General features: G+C 35.7%; 1 protein-coding gene across 1 annotated transcript in view; it reads left to right on the top strand.

The window, feature by feature from the left end:
- Positions 1–13,895, top strand: part of LOC137645691 (major facilitator superfamily domain-containing protein 6-like) — a 29,591-nt gene extending 15,696 nt beyond the window's left edge. Inside the window, exons 3-7 of the mRNA XM_068378548.1 lie at positions 6,160–7,169; positions 7,400–7,574; positions 7,701–7,940; positions 9,412–9,567; positions 13,589–13,895. Coding sequence (XP_068234649.1) covers positions 6,160–7,169; positions 7,400–7,574; positions 7,701–7,940; positions 9,412–9,567; positions 13,589–13,716 — 1,709 coding nt within the window. The 3' untranslated portion in view covers positions 13,717–13,895. The remainder of the gene's footprint in view (positions 1–6,159; positions 7,170–7,399; positions 7,575–7,700; positions 7,941–9,411; positions 9,568–13,588) is intronic.
- Positions 13,896–16,067: the final 2,172 nt, after the last annotated feature.

Here is a 16,067-nt window from a genome sequence, read left to right as displayed (position 1 = left end):
AGTAAGAGGCAACTAAAAGGGACGGGACGAGGGGGCTGGGAACCCCCTCTCCTGTATCTACATCCTGTGAGACAGCAACAAAGAGATGGAGTTGGGGGGAGAGTGACTGCTCCCCGCACTCTAGTTTTGGGGTGATTGAATGTGCGTGGATGTAGTACGATAGAGAGTAAAAGATGTGAAATTGGAAGTATGTTTAGGAATAAAAGGATGGATGTATTGGCCTTGTGTGAGACGAAGATAAAAGGAAAGGGTGAAGTGATGTTTGGTGAAATGTCTGGTAGAGTGTCTGGGATTGAAAGGGGAAGAGCGAGAGAAGGTGTGGCTTTATTGCTGAGTGAATGGATGACAGGTAAAGTAGTGGAATGGAAGGAGATATCATCTAGGTTAGTGTGGGTAAGGGTTAGGTTGGGTAGGGAATTTTGGGCGTTTGTCAGTGCGTATGGGCCAGGTAGTGAGAAAAGTGAAGAAGAGCGGAATGAGTTCTGCAATGAATTAACTAGGTGTGTAGAAGGTCTGGGTAGAAGGAATTATGTAGTTGTCATGGGTGATTTAAATGCTAGAGTGGGCGCTGGAGAATTAGAAGGTGTCATTGGGAAGTATGGCATACCAGGTGAAAATGAGAGTGGTGAGAGACTGGTGGATATGTGTGTTGAGCAAGAGATGGTGATAAGTAATAGCTTTTTAAAAGAGAAAGATAAAAATAAGTATACATGGGTAAGAGTGGCAAATGGAAGAGTAGTAGAAAGGGCATTACTGGATTATGTGTTGATAACTAAAAGAATGTTTGGAAGATTGAAAGACGTGCACGTGTTTAGGGGTATGGCTAACCGTATGTCTGATAATTTTTTGGTGGAAGGAAAATTAGTTGTAGCAAAAGAGTGGGGGAATAGAGTAGGGGAATGTAAAAGGGAGCTAGTGAGGGTTGAAGAGCTAATAAAACCGGGGGTAAAAAGTAAATATCAGGAAAGGTTGAAAATGACATAAGACGAAATGAAAGTAAGAGAAACTGGTAATTTAGAGGAGGAGTGGAAGTTAGTAAAAGAAAATTTTGATGGGATTGCAAGTGATGTGTGTGGCAAGGTTGTTGGAGGCAGCATGAGGAAGAGCAGTGAATGGTGGAATGAAGGAGTGAAGGTAAAAGTGGAAAAGAAAAACAGGGCTTTTGAAGAATGGCTGCTGAGTAAGAGTGTAGAGAAGTATGAAAAATATAAAGAGAAAAAAGTGGAAGTAAAGCGCAAGGTACGTGAGGCAAAGAGGGCAGCTGACCTGAGGTGGGGTCAGGGATTGGGTCATTCATATGAAGAGAATAAGAAGAAGTTTTGGAAAGAAGTGAAGAGAGTAAGGAAGGCTGGCTCAAGAATTGAAGAGACAGTGAAAGATGGAAATGGAAGGTTGTTAAAAGGAGAGGAGGCAAGGAAAAGATGGGCGAAATATTTTGAAAGTTTACTGAATGTTGAGGATAATAGGGAGGCAAGATATAATTGCTGATGCAGGTGTTGAGGTGCCGGTGATGGGAGATGAGAATGAGAGAGAGATTACAATAGATGAAGTGAGGAGAGCACTAGATGAAACGAGAGTAGGAAAAGCGTCTGGTATGGATGGTGTGAGAGCTGAGGTGTTGAAGGAAGGGGGTGTGACTGTACTTGAATGGTTGGTGAGATTATTCAATATGTGTTTTGTGTTGTCAATAGTACCGGTAGATTGGGTTTGTGCATGTATTGTACCACTATATAAGGGTAAGGGAGATGTGCATGAGTGTTGTAATTCAAGAGGTATTGGTTTGTTAAGCGTAGTTGGAAAAGTGTATGGTAGAGTAATGATTAATAGGATCAAGGATAAAACAGAGAATGCAATCTTAGAAATACAGGGTGGTTTTAGAAGAGGTAGGGGTTGTATGAATCAGATTTTTACAGTAAGGCAGATATGCGAGAAATATTTAGCAAAAGGTAAGGAGGTGTATGTTGCGTTTATGGATCTGGAGAAAGCGTATGATAGAGTTGATAGGGAAGCAATGTGGAATGTGATGAGGTTACAGTGAACCCTCGTTTATCGCGGTAGATAGGTTCCAGACGCGGGCGCGATAGGTGAAAATCCGCGAAGTATTGACACCATATTTACCTATTTATTTAACATGTATATTCGGACTTTTAAAACCTTCCCTTGTACGTAGTACTGTTAACAAACTACCCTTTAATGTACAGAACACTTAATGCATGTACTACAGTACCCTAAACTAAAACAGGCACAAATATTAAAGGCGATTTTATATCATGCGTTTCCTAAACACCTAAAAAGCACGATAAAAAATGGCAACCAATGTTTTGTTTACGTTTATCTCTGATCATAATGAAGAAACAAACTCATTTAGTGTACTGTACACATATATGTATAGGTTAGTTTTTGCATCGATTATATTGATGTACAGTATACAGTATGTTGATTTTGTTATTACCAATGTTTTACTTAATTTTCCTTAGGACTTCCAAATGAAATGTTTTTCTTTATGACGCCACCTGAAACGACGGCGTCATAAAGTACGCTCAGTAAACAACCACGCTCAGAACAAAGAAGGCATTTAACGCGCATGATGAAAGTGATAAATAATGATATTTACAGTAAAAGCATTTACAAAATATGTTATTACAAATATTATTTACCGTATCTATATAAAATCATACAGTACATACTGTACGTAGCAAAGCAGGAAAACAATTTACGAGAGAGAGAGAGAGAGAGAGAGAGAGAGAGAGAGAGAGAGAGAGAGAGAGAGAGAGAGAGAGAGAGAGATTGTTTTACGTACGTAAATGTAAATTTTAAACAAAAAAAAATATGATAGGCTTTTAAAACCTTCCCTTTAACTTAATGCATACAGTACTAAACTATAAAACAGACACAAATATTACAGTAAAATGTTTAAGTAAAAAATAAAGATTGTTACTGTACTCACCACGAAAGAAGTTCAAGAAAAACTTGAATGATGATGGCGATGAATTTGCTGCACAGTAGAAATGATGATGATGAAGCTGATGATGTCTTCTACTGTGCAGCCAATAATAGTATTTTACGTCTCTTCAGACGGAGGTGTCTTTTCCTGGGACACCTCTTCAACTTCTTCCTGAGACACTTCTTCAATTTCTTCTGAGGGCATTGTGATCGGAAGTTGCTGCCGCTGCTTCTTCTTTCGCAAGAGCATCCTGTAGGGAGCCATGTGTTCATCGATCTTGGTGCAGAATTGTACAGAACGAACCATATCCTCGTCCCACTCTTGCGACATTTCTTTCACCTCATTCGCAAGCTTGCAGAGCTTGGCAAGCCGTTCTAATGTTAAGACCGTTTCTTCGACATTTTCTTGGATCTCTTCCTGTGTTTCACTGTCTTCACTGCCCGATTTCGTCAGGTCTTCGAGGTCTGCGGCCGCGTAACTTCTACTGTCTTTTAACATAGTATCGAGAAGCGTCACCTTCTCAGCAATCATCATTTTTCGGTGCTGTTTAGGCTCACTACCAGCCTTAGTAGAAGCAGAAGGCTTGGGAGGCATTGTACAGTAGGGTTTAACAGAAAGTTCAACTTAAAACAGTCGCACACAGCACAGATTCAACTTCACAAACTTAAGAACGTCTACTCAGCAATACGCGGAAAGAGAAAGTGAACGATGCAGTCCCGCGAGAACTTTGATGCTGCGGGTAGAAGATGCGGGCAAAACACCAATCACAGGCTAGATAACAAAACTTGAGTTTTGATTCGTCATCTATCAGCGCTTGAACCAATCACAACCCGTCTTATACAGTACTATGGTGCGTTGGTTACTCATAGAAGATGTCCCGCGCACACTGAACGTACGTAGATTAAGTACAATACCGTAATAATAATAAATAATGATAATAATACTGTACAGTAATAATAATAATAATAATGATTAATAATAATAACAATAATAATTTTATTAACAACAACAACAATAATAATAATAATAACAATAATAATAAAAATTTACGTACGTACGCTATTTTACGCCTCTCTCTCTCTCTCTCTCTCTCTCTCTCTCTCTCTCTCTCTCTCTCTCTCTCTCTCTCTCGTACGCTTACAGTACTTATTCGAAATGTGATTTTTGCAACAAAGAATATTATTGGATGCAGTACTGTACTACGTACGTATACATACAAAAGATTCATGGAAAAGAAGCACATCCATTACAGTACACACCATTCTAATATGGTATGACTGCATCTGATTTGCGTTTCATGTTCGATTTAATTTTACTACGTACTGAATTATCGTATGATCACATTCTCTTTTCGTGTTTTATTTCTTTCTGTGCTGAATTATATATCATATGTAATGCAATGAACAATCAGTAAGAGCAGATATTACTAATTACAGTATTAATGGAATTACAGGTAACAAAATATCGTATTTGGTTATCTTCAGATTTCGCGGTATTTTCGAATTTTCCGGAAAATCCGCGATATGTATATATATATGGGTTATGGGAAAACCCCGCGAAGTGGTGAATCCGCGATTGTCGAACCGCGAAGTAGCGAGGGTTCACTGTATATGGAGTTGGTGGAAAGTTGTTGCAAGCAGTGAAAAGTTTCTACAACGGTAGTAAAGCATGTGTTAGGATAGGAAATGAAGTGAGTGATTGGTTTCCGGTGAGAGTGGGGCTGAGACAGGGATGTGTGATGTCACCGTGGTTGTTTAACTTGTATGTTTATGGAGTGGTGAGAGAGGTGAATGCTCGAGTGCTTGGACGAGGATTAAAACTGGTAGACGAGAATTACCATGAATGGGAGGTAAATCAGCTGTTGTTTGCGGATGATACTGTACTGGTTGCAGACACAGAAGAGAAGCTTGGCTGATTAGAGACAGAATTTGGAAGAGTGTGTGAGAGAAGGAAGTTGAGAGTTAATGCGGGTAAGAGTAAGGTTATGAGATGTACGAGAAGGGAAGGTGTTGTAAGGTTGAATGTCATGTTGAATGGAGAGTTACTTGAGGAAGTGGATCAGTTTAAGTACTTGGGGTCTGTTGTTGCAGCAAATGGTGGAGTGGAAGCAGATGTACGTCAGAGAGTGAATGAAGGTTGCAAAGTGTTGGGGGCAGTTAAGGGAGTAGTGAAAAATAGAGGGTTGGGCATGAATGTAAAAAGAGTTCTATATGAGAAAGTGATTGTACCAACTGTGATGTATGGATCGGACTTGTGGGGAATGAAATAGACAGAGAGACAGAAATTGAATGTGTTTGAGATGAAATGTCTAAGGAGTATGGCTGGTGTATATCGAGTAGATAGGGTTAGGAACGAAGTGGTGAGAGTGAGAACGGGTATAAGAAATGAGTTAGCAGCTAGAGTGAATATGAATGTGTTGAGGTGGTTTGGCCATGTTGAGAGAATGAAAAATGGCTGTCTGCTAAAGAAGGTGATGAATGCAAGAGTTGATGGGAGAAGTACAAGAGGAAGGCCTAGGTTTGGGTGGATGGATGGAGTGAAGAAAGCTCTGGGTGATAGGAGGATAGATGTGAGAGAGGCAAGAGAGCGTGCTAGAAATAGGAATGAATGGCGAGCGATTGTGACACAGTTCCGGTAGGCCCTGCTGCTGCCTCCGATGCCTTAGATGACCGTGGAGGTAGTAGCAGTAGGGGATTAAGCATTATGAAGCTTCATCTGTGGTGGATAATGTGGGAGGGTGGGCTGTGGCACCCTAGCAGTACCAGCTGAACTTGGTTGAGTCCCTTGTTAGGCTGGAGGAACGTAGAGAGTAGAGGTCCCCTTTTTTGTTTTGTTTCTTTGTTGATGTCGGCTACCCCCCAAAATTAGGGGAAGTGCCTTTGTGTATATATATATATATATATATATATATATATATATATATATATATATATATATATATATATATATACATATATATATATATATATATATATATATATATATATATAAGTAAAGCAAATATGCGTTACAATTACTAAAGTAAAGATGAAAACGATTTTTTAGTCAGTGCTTTCTTCTTATTAGTGACATCATCGGATTCACAAAGTAAGTCCAACAATGTCACCAGTAAGACGAGAGTATCTGCTCTAATCCAGTCTTTTTATCTTTCCTTTCGTGTACATATATAAGTAGTGTTTATTAATATATACTTATTGCCATTCATCTCTCCATAGGTCTGTCATTCATGCCGTTGTATCCTGTAATGGCTAGCCAGAAGGGAATAACCGAAGAAGGTCTGGGAATAATATGGACTATAACGCCAATCACAACTGCCTCATACAATATTCTTACTGGGACTATTGCAGACAAATTCAAGATTCACCGAATCTTAATGCAAATCAATTGCGTTATAATGGCTATTTTTATGACTGCATATTTCTATCTTCCAAGTATTCCTGTGGAGCAAGAAATGACACAGGGTTCTCTATCAGCTCACTGTACACGTAACGATAACCAATTCATTTTTTGTTATCATCAATACAATGATAGCGTAAATGAAAAATTAACGTTTTGTAATGTGGAAAACCATTTCAATACTTCTAAAGGAATGGAAAGCTGTTCAATGCAGTGTCAAATTTCACCCGAGTACTCATTTCCTCAAGCACAAAACCAGGAAGTATCTCATGTATCACAGGTCAGTGCTTTCAGAATACCATCTCAGGATTTTTGTAGCAAAAGAAAATGCTTCCATTTAGTCGACATTTCAGCTTTCAAACTTATCAATGAATCATGTAGCTCCGAGTTTGATATAACTTGCAGTCATTCGTGCCCCAGTGATGGGAAATCCAACGAAATGTCATTATCTGATCTACTGAAAACTACTGGATTCTGGTTAACCCTTTCTTGTCTCGTTATTAGCCAGGGAACCTTTCTCTCCAGCTCTTCTTTGGTCGACACATTATGCCATGTTGCGTTGGGCAAAAAGGGTCACAAGTTTGGTCAACAAAGACTGTTTGGAGCGATGGGTCTTGGGTTAATGGCTTTAACTGGCGGAGCGATAGTGAACTACTATTCCAAGGGCAAGCCGGAACCTGACTATACCGCTGCAGTAGTAATTACAGCAAGTTTCCAAATCTTCAGTATAATCATTACAAAATGGATAAACGTTACAGTTCCCGGCAAACAGGAGGGGACTTCTTCAGTAGGAGATGTTCTCTATTCGTTAAGATTTTGGTTATTGGTAGTAGGTTGCCATTTGATTTTATACGTTTTCATTCGTTGAAGAATTATTTTGTTTCTATATTTCGTCTGAACACATGTTATTATATAAATGAAAAAAATATGATATAATCGATTACTTTTGATTTTAAGTTTTGCTCACTCTTGTTCCTTATATAAAGGTTGAACACCAAATTAAACTTTTTTATTCAATTTGAGTTCATTTAAAGAGTCAAATTAATTCTCCTACAACAGGGAACTGTACTGGTAACAGGACTGACATATGGCACTATTTGGCCATTTGAGTTTACATACTTGGATGAAGTAGCCAGACAATGGGATCCCGCATTTGATGATAGCAAACTTCTCCAAGGATTCTCTCTCTTTGTAGACTGTTTCATCGGAGAAGTCCTATTCTGCTTTTTTTCAGGTGAGTATAACATTATTACGTATTTAAAAAATAAATCCACTATCCTGATATGTTGGTACATAAACATTCAAATTCCAAAATTTCTATTATATCTATTTACATGTGAACAAAAACTTTTTTTTTTAGCTCACATTATCAAGAAGATTACATGTGAACACACGTTTACCTTGACACTGGCAGCAACAGCTTTAAGAGTCTTCCTATACTCAATAACGACAAATCCTTGGCTATTTCTACCAATTCACATTCTTCATGGCCTGTCATTTGGGGTTTTCTTTGCCAACATGATAACGTCAACTGGCAAAATGGCTCCTAAAGGTGCCCAGGCAACTTTACAAAGCGCTGTTACAGCATGCTTTACACTAGGTAGGTACGATATATATATATATATATATATATATATATATATATATATATATATATATATATATATATATACTTATATATATGTTGAAATTTTGACAAAATCAAAAGCTTTTCTATAGTCTATAACTGTCATACATAATGATTTGTCATACGTTGTTGATTTTCCCATTGTCCGCTCAATTACTTGGATATATTCAGCTGTTGGATAACTTTTCTAATGCCTTCCTGCTCTCTTTGTTCATTAAAGTCTACCTGATTTTCTATTCGGCCTAATATTACCTTTGTAAATATTTCATATATTACCGATGTAAACTTATTGGGCGGTACCTTTTCAGGAATTTTGTGCCTCCCTTCATGAATTAGTATAATGATAATATTTTACCAAGCTGTGGGTTTAGTGCATTCTTGCAGACATTTGGCGTAGACTTCAGCCGGTTTTACTACTAGGAAATATCAAATCAAATGTCAGGTCATCTTGTGCTGCTTTGCCTCTTTTCATGCCATTTAATGCTTTCTTTACTTTTTCCTAGTGTTAACGTTTGGGACCGGCCCAGGTGTTTCATTATTTCTATTGGTGAAGTTATTTCTTATATTACTACTGTATAGCTTTGTATAGAAATCCTCTGCAATTATAATCACATCATCTTTATTGTTGATAGTGTTCCCATTTTCACCCTTGAAAGCAAACATCTATTGGCAGCCTGTCCATAGCCTTCTTTTCGTGGATTTAATTATTCTTTTTTTCTTTAGTGTTTCTTCATTTTTGGTCTGATTGTGTTTTTGAACGTCTTGGGTTTTTAGATTCTTCATTGTTTTGGGTAGTTCTGCTAATTCTATTTCATATCCCTAGGATTTTACCCTTATTTTCATTCCTTTCTTTTTTTGGGTTTTGGGTTTTTTTCTGATAGTTTTCCTTGATGTTATTTAGGGTCTTCTTCACCTACCTCTTTTTACATCGCAATTCAAATTTTGTTAAATTGCTGTCCATTTCTTCTTTATTTGCTTCCAGTTCATCATGTAGCAGGGAGTAAATATTATGTATTGCTAAACAAAACTCATCCAAACTGTTTTTTATGACAGAAGTGTTAATTTCTTTCTAAAAATTTGTTTTTCTCTTTCTTTCTTTAGATTCATACAAATTTTGATTCTCCCCATTCTATGGTCACTTAAATTTAACTTGTTTAACTTTGTTATAGCATAAATTAACTTTTTCACTATATATACGTGTTTATATATATATATATATATATATATATATATATATATATATATATATATATATATATATATAGCCTATATATACATTTATATATACATATATAAATATATATATATATATATATATATATATAAATATATATATATATATATATATATATATATATATATATATATATATACTGTATATTTAGATATATATATATATATATATATATATATATATACTAATAATTCCTCTCAAATAAATCAGGCAGGTCTCTGGGTGCGTTAGTGGGTGGCATACTAATTCGAGCAATTGGTGGGTCCAGAACGTATTTTATCATGGGAGTAATCGTCAGCAGTTACACGATCTTCTATATCCTGTTTACTTGCTTTATCTTGAAGAAAAAATCACCTGAAACCACAGGTAAGTATTATTTTTTATTTTACAGTATTCCACATATATGTATAAGTATATGTTTATAATTATGCACATGTGTGTTTGTGTGTATTTACATAGACGTATATATGTATGTATATATATATATATATATATATATATATATATATATATATATATATATATACATATACATATATATATACATATACATATATATTTATATATATATATATATATATATATATATATATATATATATATATATATATATATATAATATTATTATTATTACTTGCTAAGCTACAACCCTAATTAGAAAAGCAGGATGCTATAAGCATTTTCTTTTTCTTTGTATCCTTTCCTCACTAAGCTATTTTCCCTGTTGGAGCCCCTGGGCTTATAGCATCCTGCTTTTCTAATTAGGGTTGTAGCTTAGCAAGTAATAATAATAATATTAATATATATATATATATATATATATATATATATATATATATATATTATTACTTGCTAAGCTACAACCCTAATTAGAAAAGCAGGATGCTATAAGCCCAGGGGCTCCATCAAGGAAAATAGCTCAGTGAGGAAAGTATACAAAGAAAAAGAAAATATTTTAAGAAGAGCAACAAGATTAAAATAAATATCTCCAATGTAAACTATAAAAACTTGAACAAACCAAGAGGAAGAGAAATAAGGTAGAATAGTGTGCTCAAGTGTACCCTCAAGCAAGAGAACTCTAACCCAAAAGACAATGGAAGACCATGGTACAGAGGCTATGGCAATACCCAAAATAAGAGAACAATGGTTTGATTTTGGAGTATCCTTCTTAGTCCAGCAGATATGTCAAAAAGATGTTCACTTCCGGAAGAAAGCATGAAAATTTGTATATAGGGGTTTTTAAGTATGCTGAATCCATTTCTAACCGGATCCACGCTGGCAAACCAAGGGGTCCTACTCAAAATTAAGAAATCCAAAATGGCCGCCCTGCGTATTGCCGATTTTGCTATTTCATCAGAACATTGGTTCATTTTTACTTAGAAACATGATCTTAATTTAGATATATAGGTTTTTAGGGTCAAGGAATGCAATAAGACTCCTTAAAAAAACATAAAATGTAATTCAGAACAAAATTCAAGATGGCTGCCCTCCATGCATAATGCAAACCAGTAAACTATTTATCTATTCGGCATATAACTACTTTATTCACCTTTTCACTGTTATTAATAGGTTTTGGGACAAGAAATTCAATCAAGCATTTTGATTCCTATAATATGTTCACCAGTAAAAAAATCTAGTTACAGTTTAAATAAATTTCGATGAACCATTGAAAGCAATATTGTTCTTTCTCGTAACGCACAAAGAATAGAGATGTACACTTGTCAATTTCTTATTATATTGGGAATATACATTGGACAAATGGTTTTACTGAAACAGTATTAAGATGAAAACAAAATATTGAAATGTTTTATAAATTTCAAAAAATAAACTTAATCTAATCTGTCAATGGCCTCTTCACATTGTCCACCACAAAAACACAGCTGTGTGCACGGGAGGCTTGCTTTAGCACACTGTCATCTTCCTGTGCACCGTTTTTTACAGGCACACTTAATGAGTTCTCTGCAGCCCTTTGATGCTTCTGACAGGGTACTCCATAAGGGCACCCACATTCTCTCACTGTCAAGTGTCCACCCCCACTCAGAAGGACTCGGAAGTGTTGGACTGGCTTCCAATGCCTGACCCCAGATGTATCCAGCTTGATAAGCAGCACGCTTTACATGTTGTAGAAGTGCTGCACGTGACGGTGGGATGTTTTCCAGCTTCCGATTACAGTAGGAGAAGAGGTGCTTCCTGGCTTTATTTACATCAGTGAGTTGCGATGTGCGAGAGTACAGCAGAACCACATATCTTTCAAGTTTCTTCAGGTCCGCTTCTGTAACCGCACGTGGAGTAGCAGACAGTCTTTGAAACACTTCAGTGATTTCTGGAAATGATTTCCATACTTCCCATGCAGTCTTCTTACCGACAGAGCTAAATGAAGACACCGTGTCGCATCCTGATATGGCATGCATGAATGGGAGGGCTCTGCAGTAATCATCGCCAAGCTCACTAGCTATGACATGTGCTCCAATATACCGAAAGTGAGTACCATGACCAAATGCTAGCCAATGGCTAGAACTAAGACATCTCTGTCAGTCGCATGCACCATAATCCTCTTCATGTTATTGCTGTAGGCATGGAAGCAGTGAAGCATCATTCGGTAGTCTGCTTCTTCATGAGTGCATGGTTGAAACCCAGAAACATCAAGTGTTGAGGAGGAGGCAACATTCTGACCTTTTGTTGTGACCAGCATCTTTCCTACCACTGTTGATTCAGATTTGATCACATTGGCTAGGAATCTAAAGAGTTCCACCTTGTTGCTGTCAACACGCAAGAAGCTTTTCCAGTTGTGAGGAAGTCGTGTTTTCTCAGAAACCCGAAGAGATATCTACATAAAATATTTCGGTTTTGTCATACAAAATGTAGCCTAATCAGATATATGTCCGGAAAATAAAACAAATATTTTCATGAAAATGAAACAAATCATCAGATTAATGGCAGTTTCTGAAAACAGAATTAAACATAAGAATTATGGAATGATATACATGTACGATCTTCCTGAGAACTAAACAAAAATAAAACAATAATTCATTGAGTTGTTTACCTTATATGTTAAGTGTTTAGATAACCATTTACTGGTTCTTATTTTATTTACAATTCATAGTAAAAAGTAACCAAATTTCTTGTACTTAAGACCTATATTTAGCCACAAGATGCTATGTGCCACACAGAAGAAAAACGTTTAACTAGATATTTGCATTACCAGCAGAAAGCAGCCATTTTGGATTTTTCTCAAAATATTATTTTATGGTATTTTAGTGTAACTCATTTAATTCCTTGACCCTAAAAACCTATAAATCTACACCAAGATCATGCTTCTATGTCAAATAGAACCAAAGTTCTGATAAAATATAAAAATTGGCAGTACGCAATGGGGCCATTTTGGATTTCTCAATTTTGAGTAAGACCCCTTGGTTTGCCAGCGTGGATCCGGTTAGAAATGGATTCAGCCTACTCAAAAACCCCTGTATGCAAATTTTCATGTTTTCTCCCGAAAGTGAACATTTTGGCCATTTTATTCGACATATCTACTAGACTATCTCCTAGAAGAGCTGCATACCATAGCTAAAGAGTCTCCTCTACCCTTACAAAGAGAAAAGTTGCCTCTGAACAATTACAGTGATGTAAAAAGAATTGTTTGGTAATCTCAGTGTTGTCAGGTGTATGAGGAAAGAGGAGAATGTGTAAAGAATAGGCCAGACTATTCGGTGCGTGTGTGTGTATGCAAACGGAAAATGAACCGTAACCGGAGAGAAGAATCCAGTGTAATACTGTCTGGCCAGTCAAAAGACCTCATAACTCTCTAGCGGTAGTATCTCAACGGGTGGCTAGTGCCCTGGCCAACCTACTACCTATTATATATATATATATATATATATATATATATATATATATATATATATATATATATATATATATATATATATGTATGTAAATATATGTGTGTGTGTTTGCATACACACACACTCATATATATATATATATATATATATATATATATATATATATATATATATATATATATATATATATATATATATATATATATATATGTGTGTGTGTGTGTGTGTGTGTGTGTGTGTGTGTGTGTGTGGGTGTGTGTGTTTGTGTGCGTGTATGCAAACACACACACACACACACACATATATATATATATATATATATATATATATATATATATATATATATATATATATATGCTCTTTTTTGCATAGTCACTTCCTAATATTTCCTTTTTTAATTGTTATTATTTTTATTATTATTATTATTATTATATTATTATTATTATTATTATTATTATTATTATTATTATTATCATCATTATTATTATTATTATTATTGTCATTATTATTACTATTATTATTATTATTACCATTTCTTCACACAGGTGATCATCTCGGAGACTATACAAATGTTAATGAACGTCGCACTCAAATTACGAACGGTTTAAATGAAGATGAACGAAGAGATGATCAAATTTTTGGAAGTATTCATCAGCTGGATGCCATGTCCTAACCCTCCTTACAACATCAGCGTCCATTGAACGTCCCTGGTAGTTACAGCAATGTCATTCGCGAGCGTCTGCCATTATTCTGGTGACTGCTCTCCCTGATATGTGCAGATGATATCCGGTAAATTGGTTCCATCGAAAAGTACAAATGCTGATGAAGTATGTAGTAAAACTATTCTAGACTAAGAAATTAAATGATATTGCAAAAGAGGATATTTTCTTTCTGTGTGAAAAATTATCAAATTGGTATATCCATCAAAAGAAAATTTTTCGATAAATCCAGGCGGGATTTCTTCTAATTTAAGGATAAATCCTATATAGACGAAAAAATAACTTTTTGGTAGAATAGGATCAAGGTAGCATCAGACCTCCATATCCCCTCCAAAACACACAGGATCTCACCTTATACCAAAGAAACATATTCTCCTAAACTACTACAGATCCGTTATAAACAAGCCCTAGAATTAATTATTATCCGAGGTCCAACACATCAACTCTTAGATTACATTCATAATATACAAGAACGGATCAAAATAAAATCTATTGAACTTATTAATTCAACCTGGGAGGGTCTTTTAGATAAGTGTGAAGACTACTATAAAGACCCTGCAAAATTTTGGAAATTGATCAGAAAACTGTTAGGTTCAGCTTCTCATCCCATAGCATACATCACCCATAACAACGAGAAAATCTATTCACCCCAAGATCAGTAGGTGATTTTCAGAGACTTCTGGTTTAACATCTTTAAAATCAACCCAATAGAAAATCTAAGGTTTGACCAACAACATGAGCAGCATGTCACTGAGACAATCCGTGAACATGCTGATCGTATAATACCTTATGATACAGTAGATCTTGGGAGGCTTGACGAAGATGACCCTTTTCTCAAACCAATCCAGCTCCAAGATATAATCAAAGTAATAAAAATTTCTAGAAACTAAGCTCCAGTCCACTCTAAAGTCAATAAACTTATCCTTAAAAACATACCAAATTCAATGATTGCCCTTCTTCGTAACATCTTCAATGAAACTTTTAGTATGGGTTATTGGCCAGAATATTTCAAAAGAGCATTACTTCCTTTCGTAGGGAAAAGGACAAAGATCTCACCTCAGCTTCTAACAACAGACCAATATCCTTATTAGAGACTCCTGGTAAGAGTCTTGAAATATCATTAAAGAAAGATTCGATGATTTCCTTGAGGAAAATTTACTTATAAATAACAACCAATATGGATTTGCAAGGGGAAAAGGGACCCAACTTGCATTAGTTTGGCTTTATGAATTTATTGCTGTCAAGTCAAGTCTTAGAGGTAGCTGTAACCTAATTTCTAAAGATGTTAGCTGAGCTTTTGATAAGGTATGGCATGAGAAACTTAAATACAAGATGTTAGAAGCACAATTACCAAATCTAGCAACCAGGTTATTATGCAACTTTCTTGACAATAAAGCTGCCATGATCAAAATAAAAGATTATATAGGACCAAAGTTTCCGTTACTGTCTGGAGTCCCTAAGGGTAGTGTTCTCTCCCCTTCACTTTATAATTTTTATATTAAAGATACCCCTCCTCCTATTCAAGCTTGTCTGCAAATCATGTTTGCAAACGACCACACCCAAGTAATAACTATCCCTAATAAAAATAAACGTATACAACAGATAAAGACGGTCAGGGAAATGCAAAAAAAAAAAATAATAATTACGAAAAGAAATGGAAAATAACAACAAATATGAACAAATTTCAGCTCCTCTCAATTTCAGTTCGCAGTCCCGCAGAAATTATAATAGACATTGTAAGAATTCCATTTAAACAGAAGGCACAAATACTTGAGTGTAACTTTAAAAAATCTAGCGTCCTTCCTCATGTAAAGGCGAGAATAACTGCTTCTAAAGTAACTCTCAATAAATTAAAAAGGCTTCAAAATTTGCCAACCAAAACCCAACTTCGTTTATATAAATCATTAGTTAGACTTCAATTAGAATACCCTTTTATAATATTTGGAGCACTTAACAAAACTTCACTATATAAAATGCAGGCAATACAAAATACAGCTCTGAGGCGAGCCTACAAAGAGAACCCTCCCTATTATAATAAAATCCGGGAATTACATCAGTATTCTAAGTTCGAACCTCTCAATGTTAGGTTCCACAGGCTTGGCCAAAAATTCTGGGACAAACTTGCTTATGACGATGACGACCTTTTCCCCCTAACCAGAAATCTCACTATCGAACATGCTCGTAATCACAATTGGTGGAGGAGATTGGAGCCTAAGATCAATTGTGATCCTCCCAGGCCCAGATATATAGCATCTGATTTAAAAAAAAAAAAATCATTAAATATCATTTCAACAGTTTAGTTGAT

This window comes from Palaemon carinicauda, chromosome 8 (assembly GCF_036898095.1).
Source record: "Palaemon carinicauda isolate YSFRI2023 chromosome 8, ASM3689809v2, whole genome shotgun sequence".
Classification (NCBI taxonomy): domain Eukaryota; kingdom Metazoa; phylum Arthropoda; class Malacostraca; order Decapoda; family Palaemonidae; genus Palaemon; species Palaemon carinicauda.
Note: the sequence above shows the minus strand (reverse complement) of the source record. Positions and strands in the feature narration are given on the sequence as shown.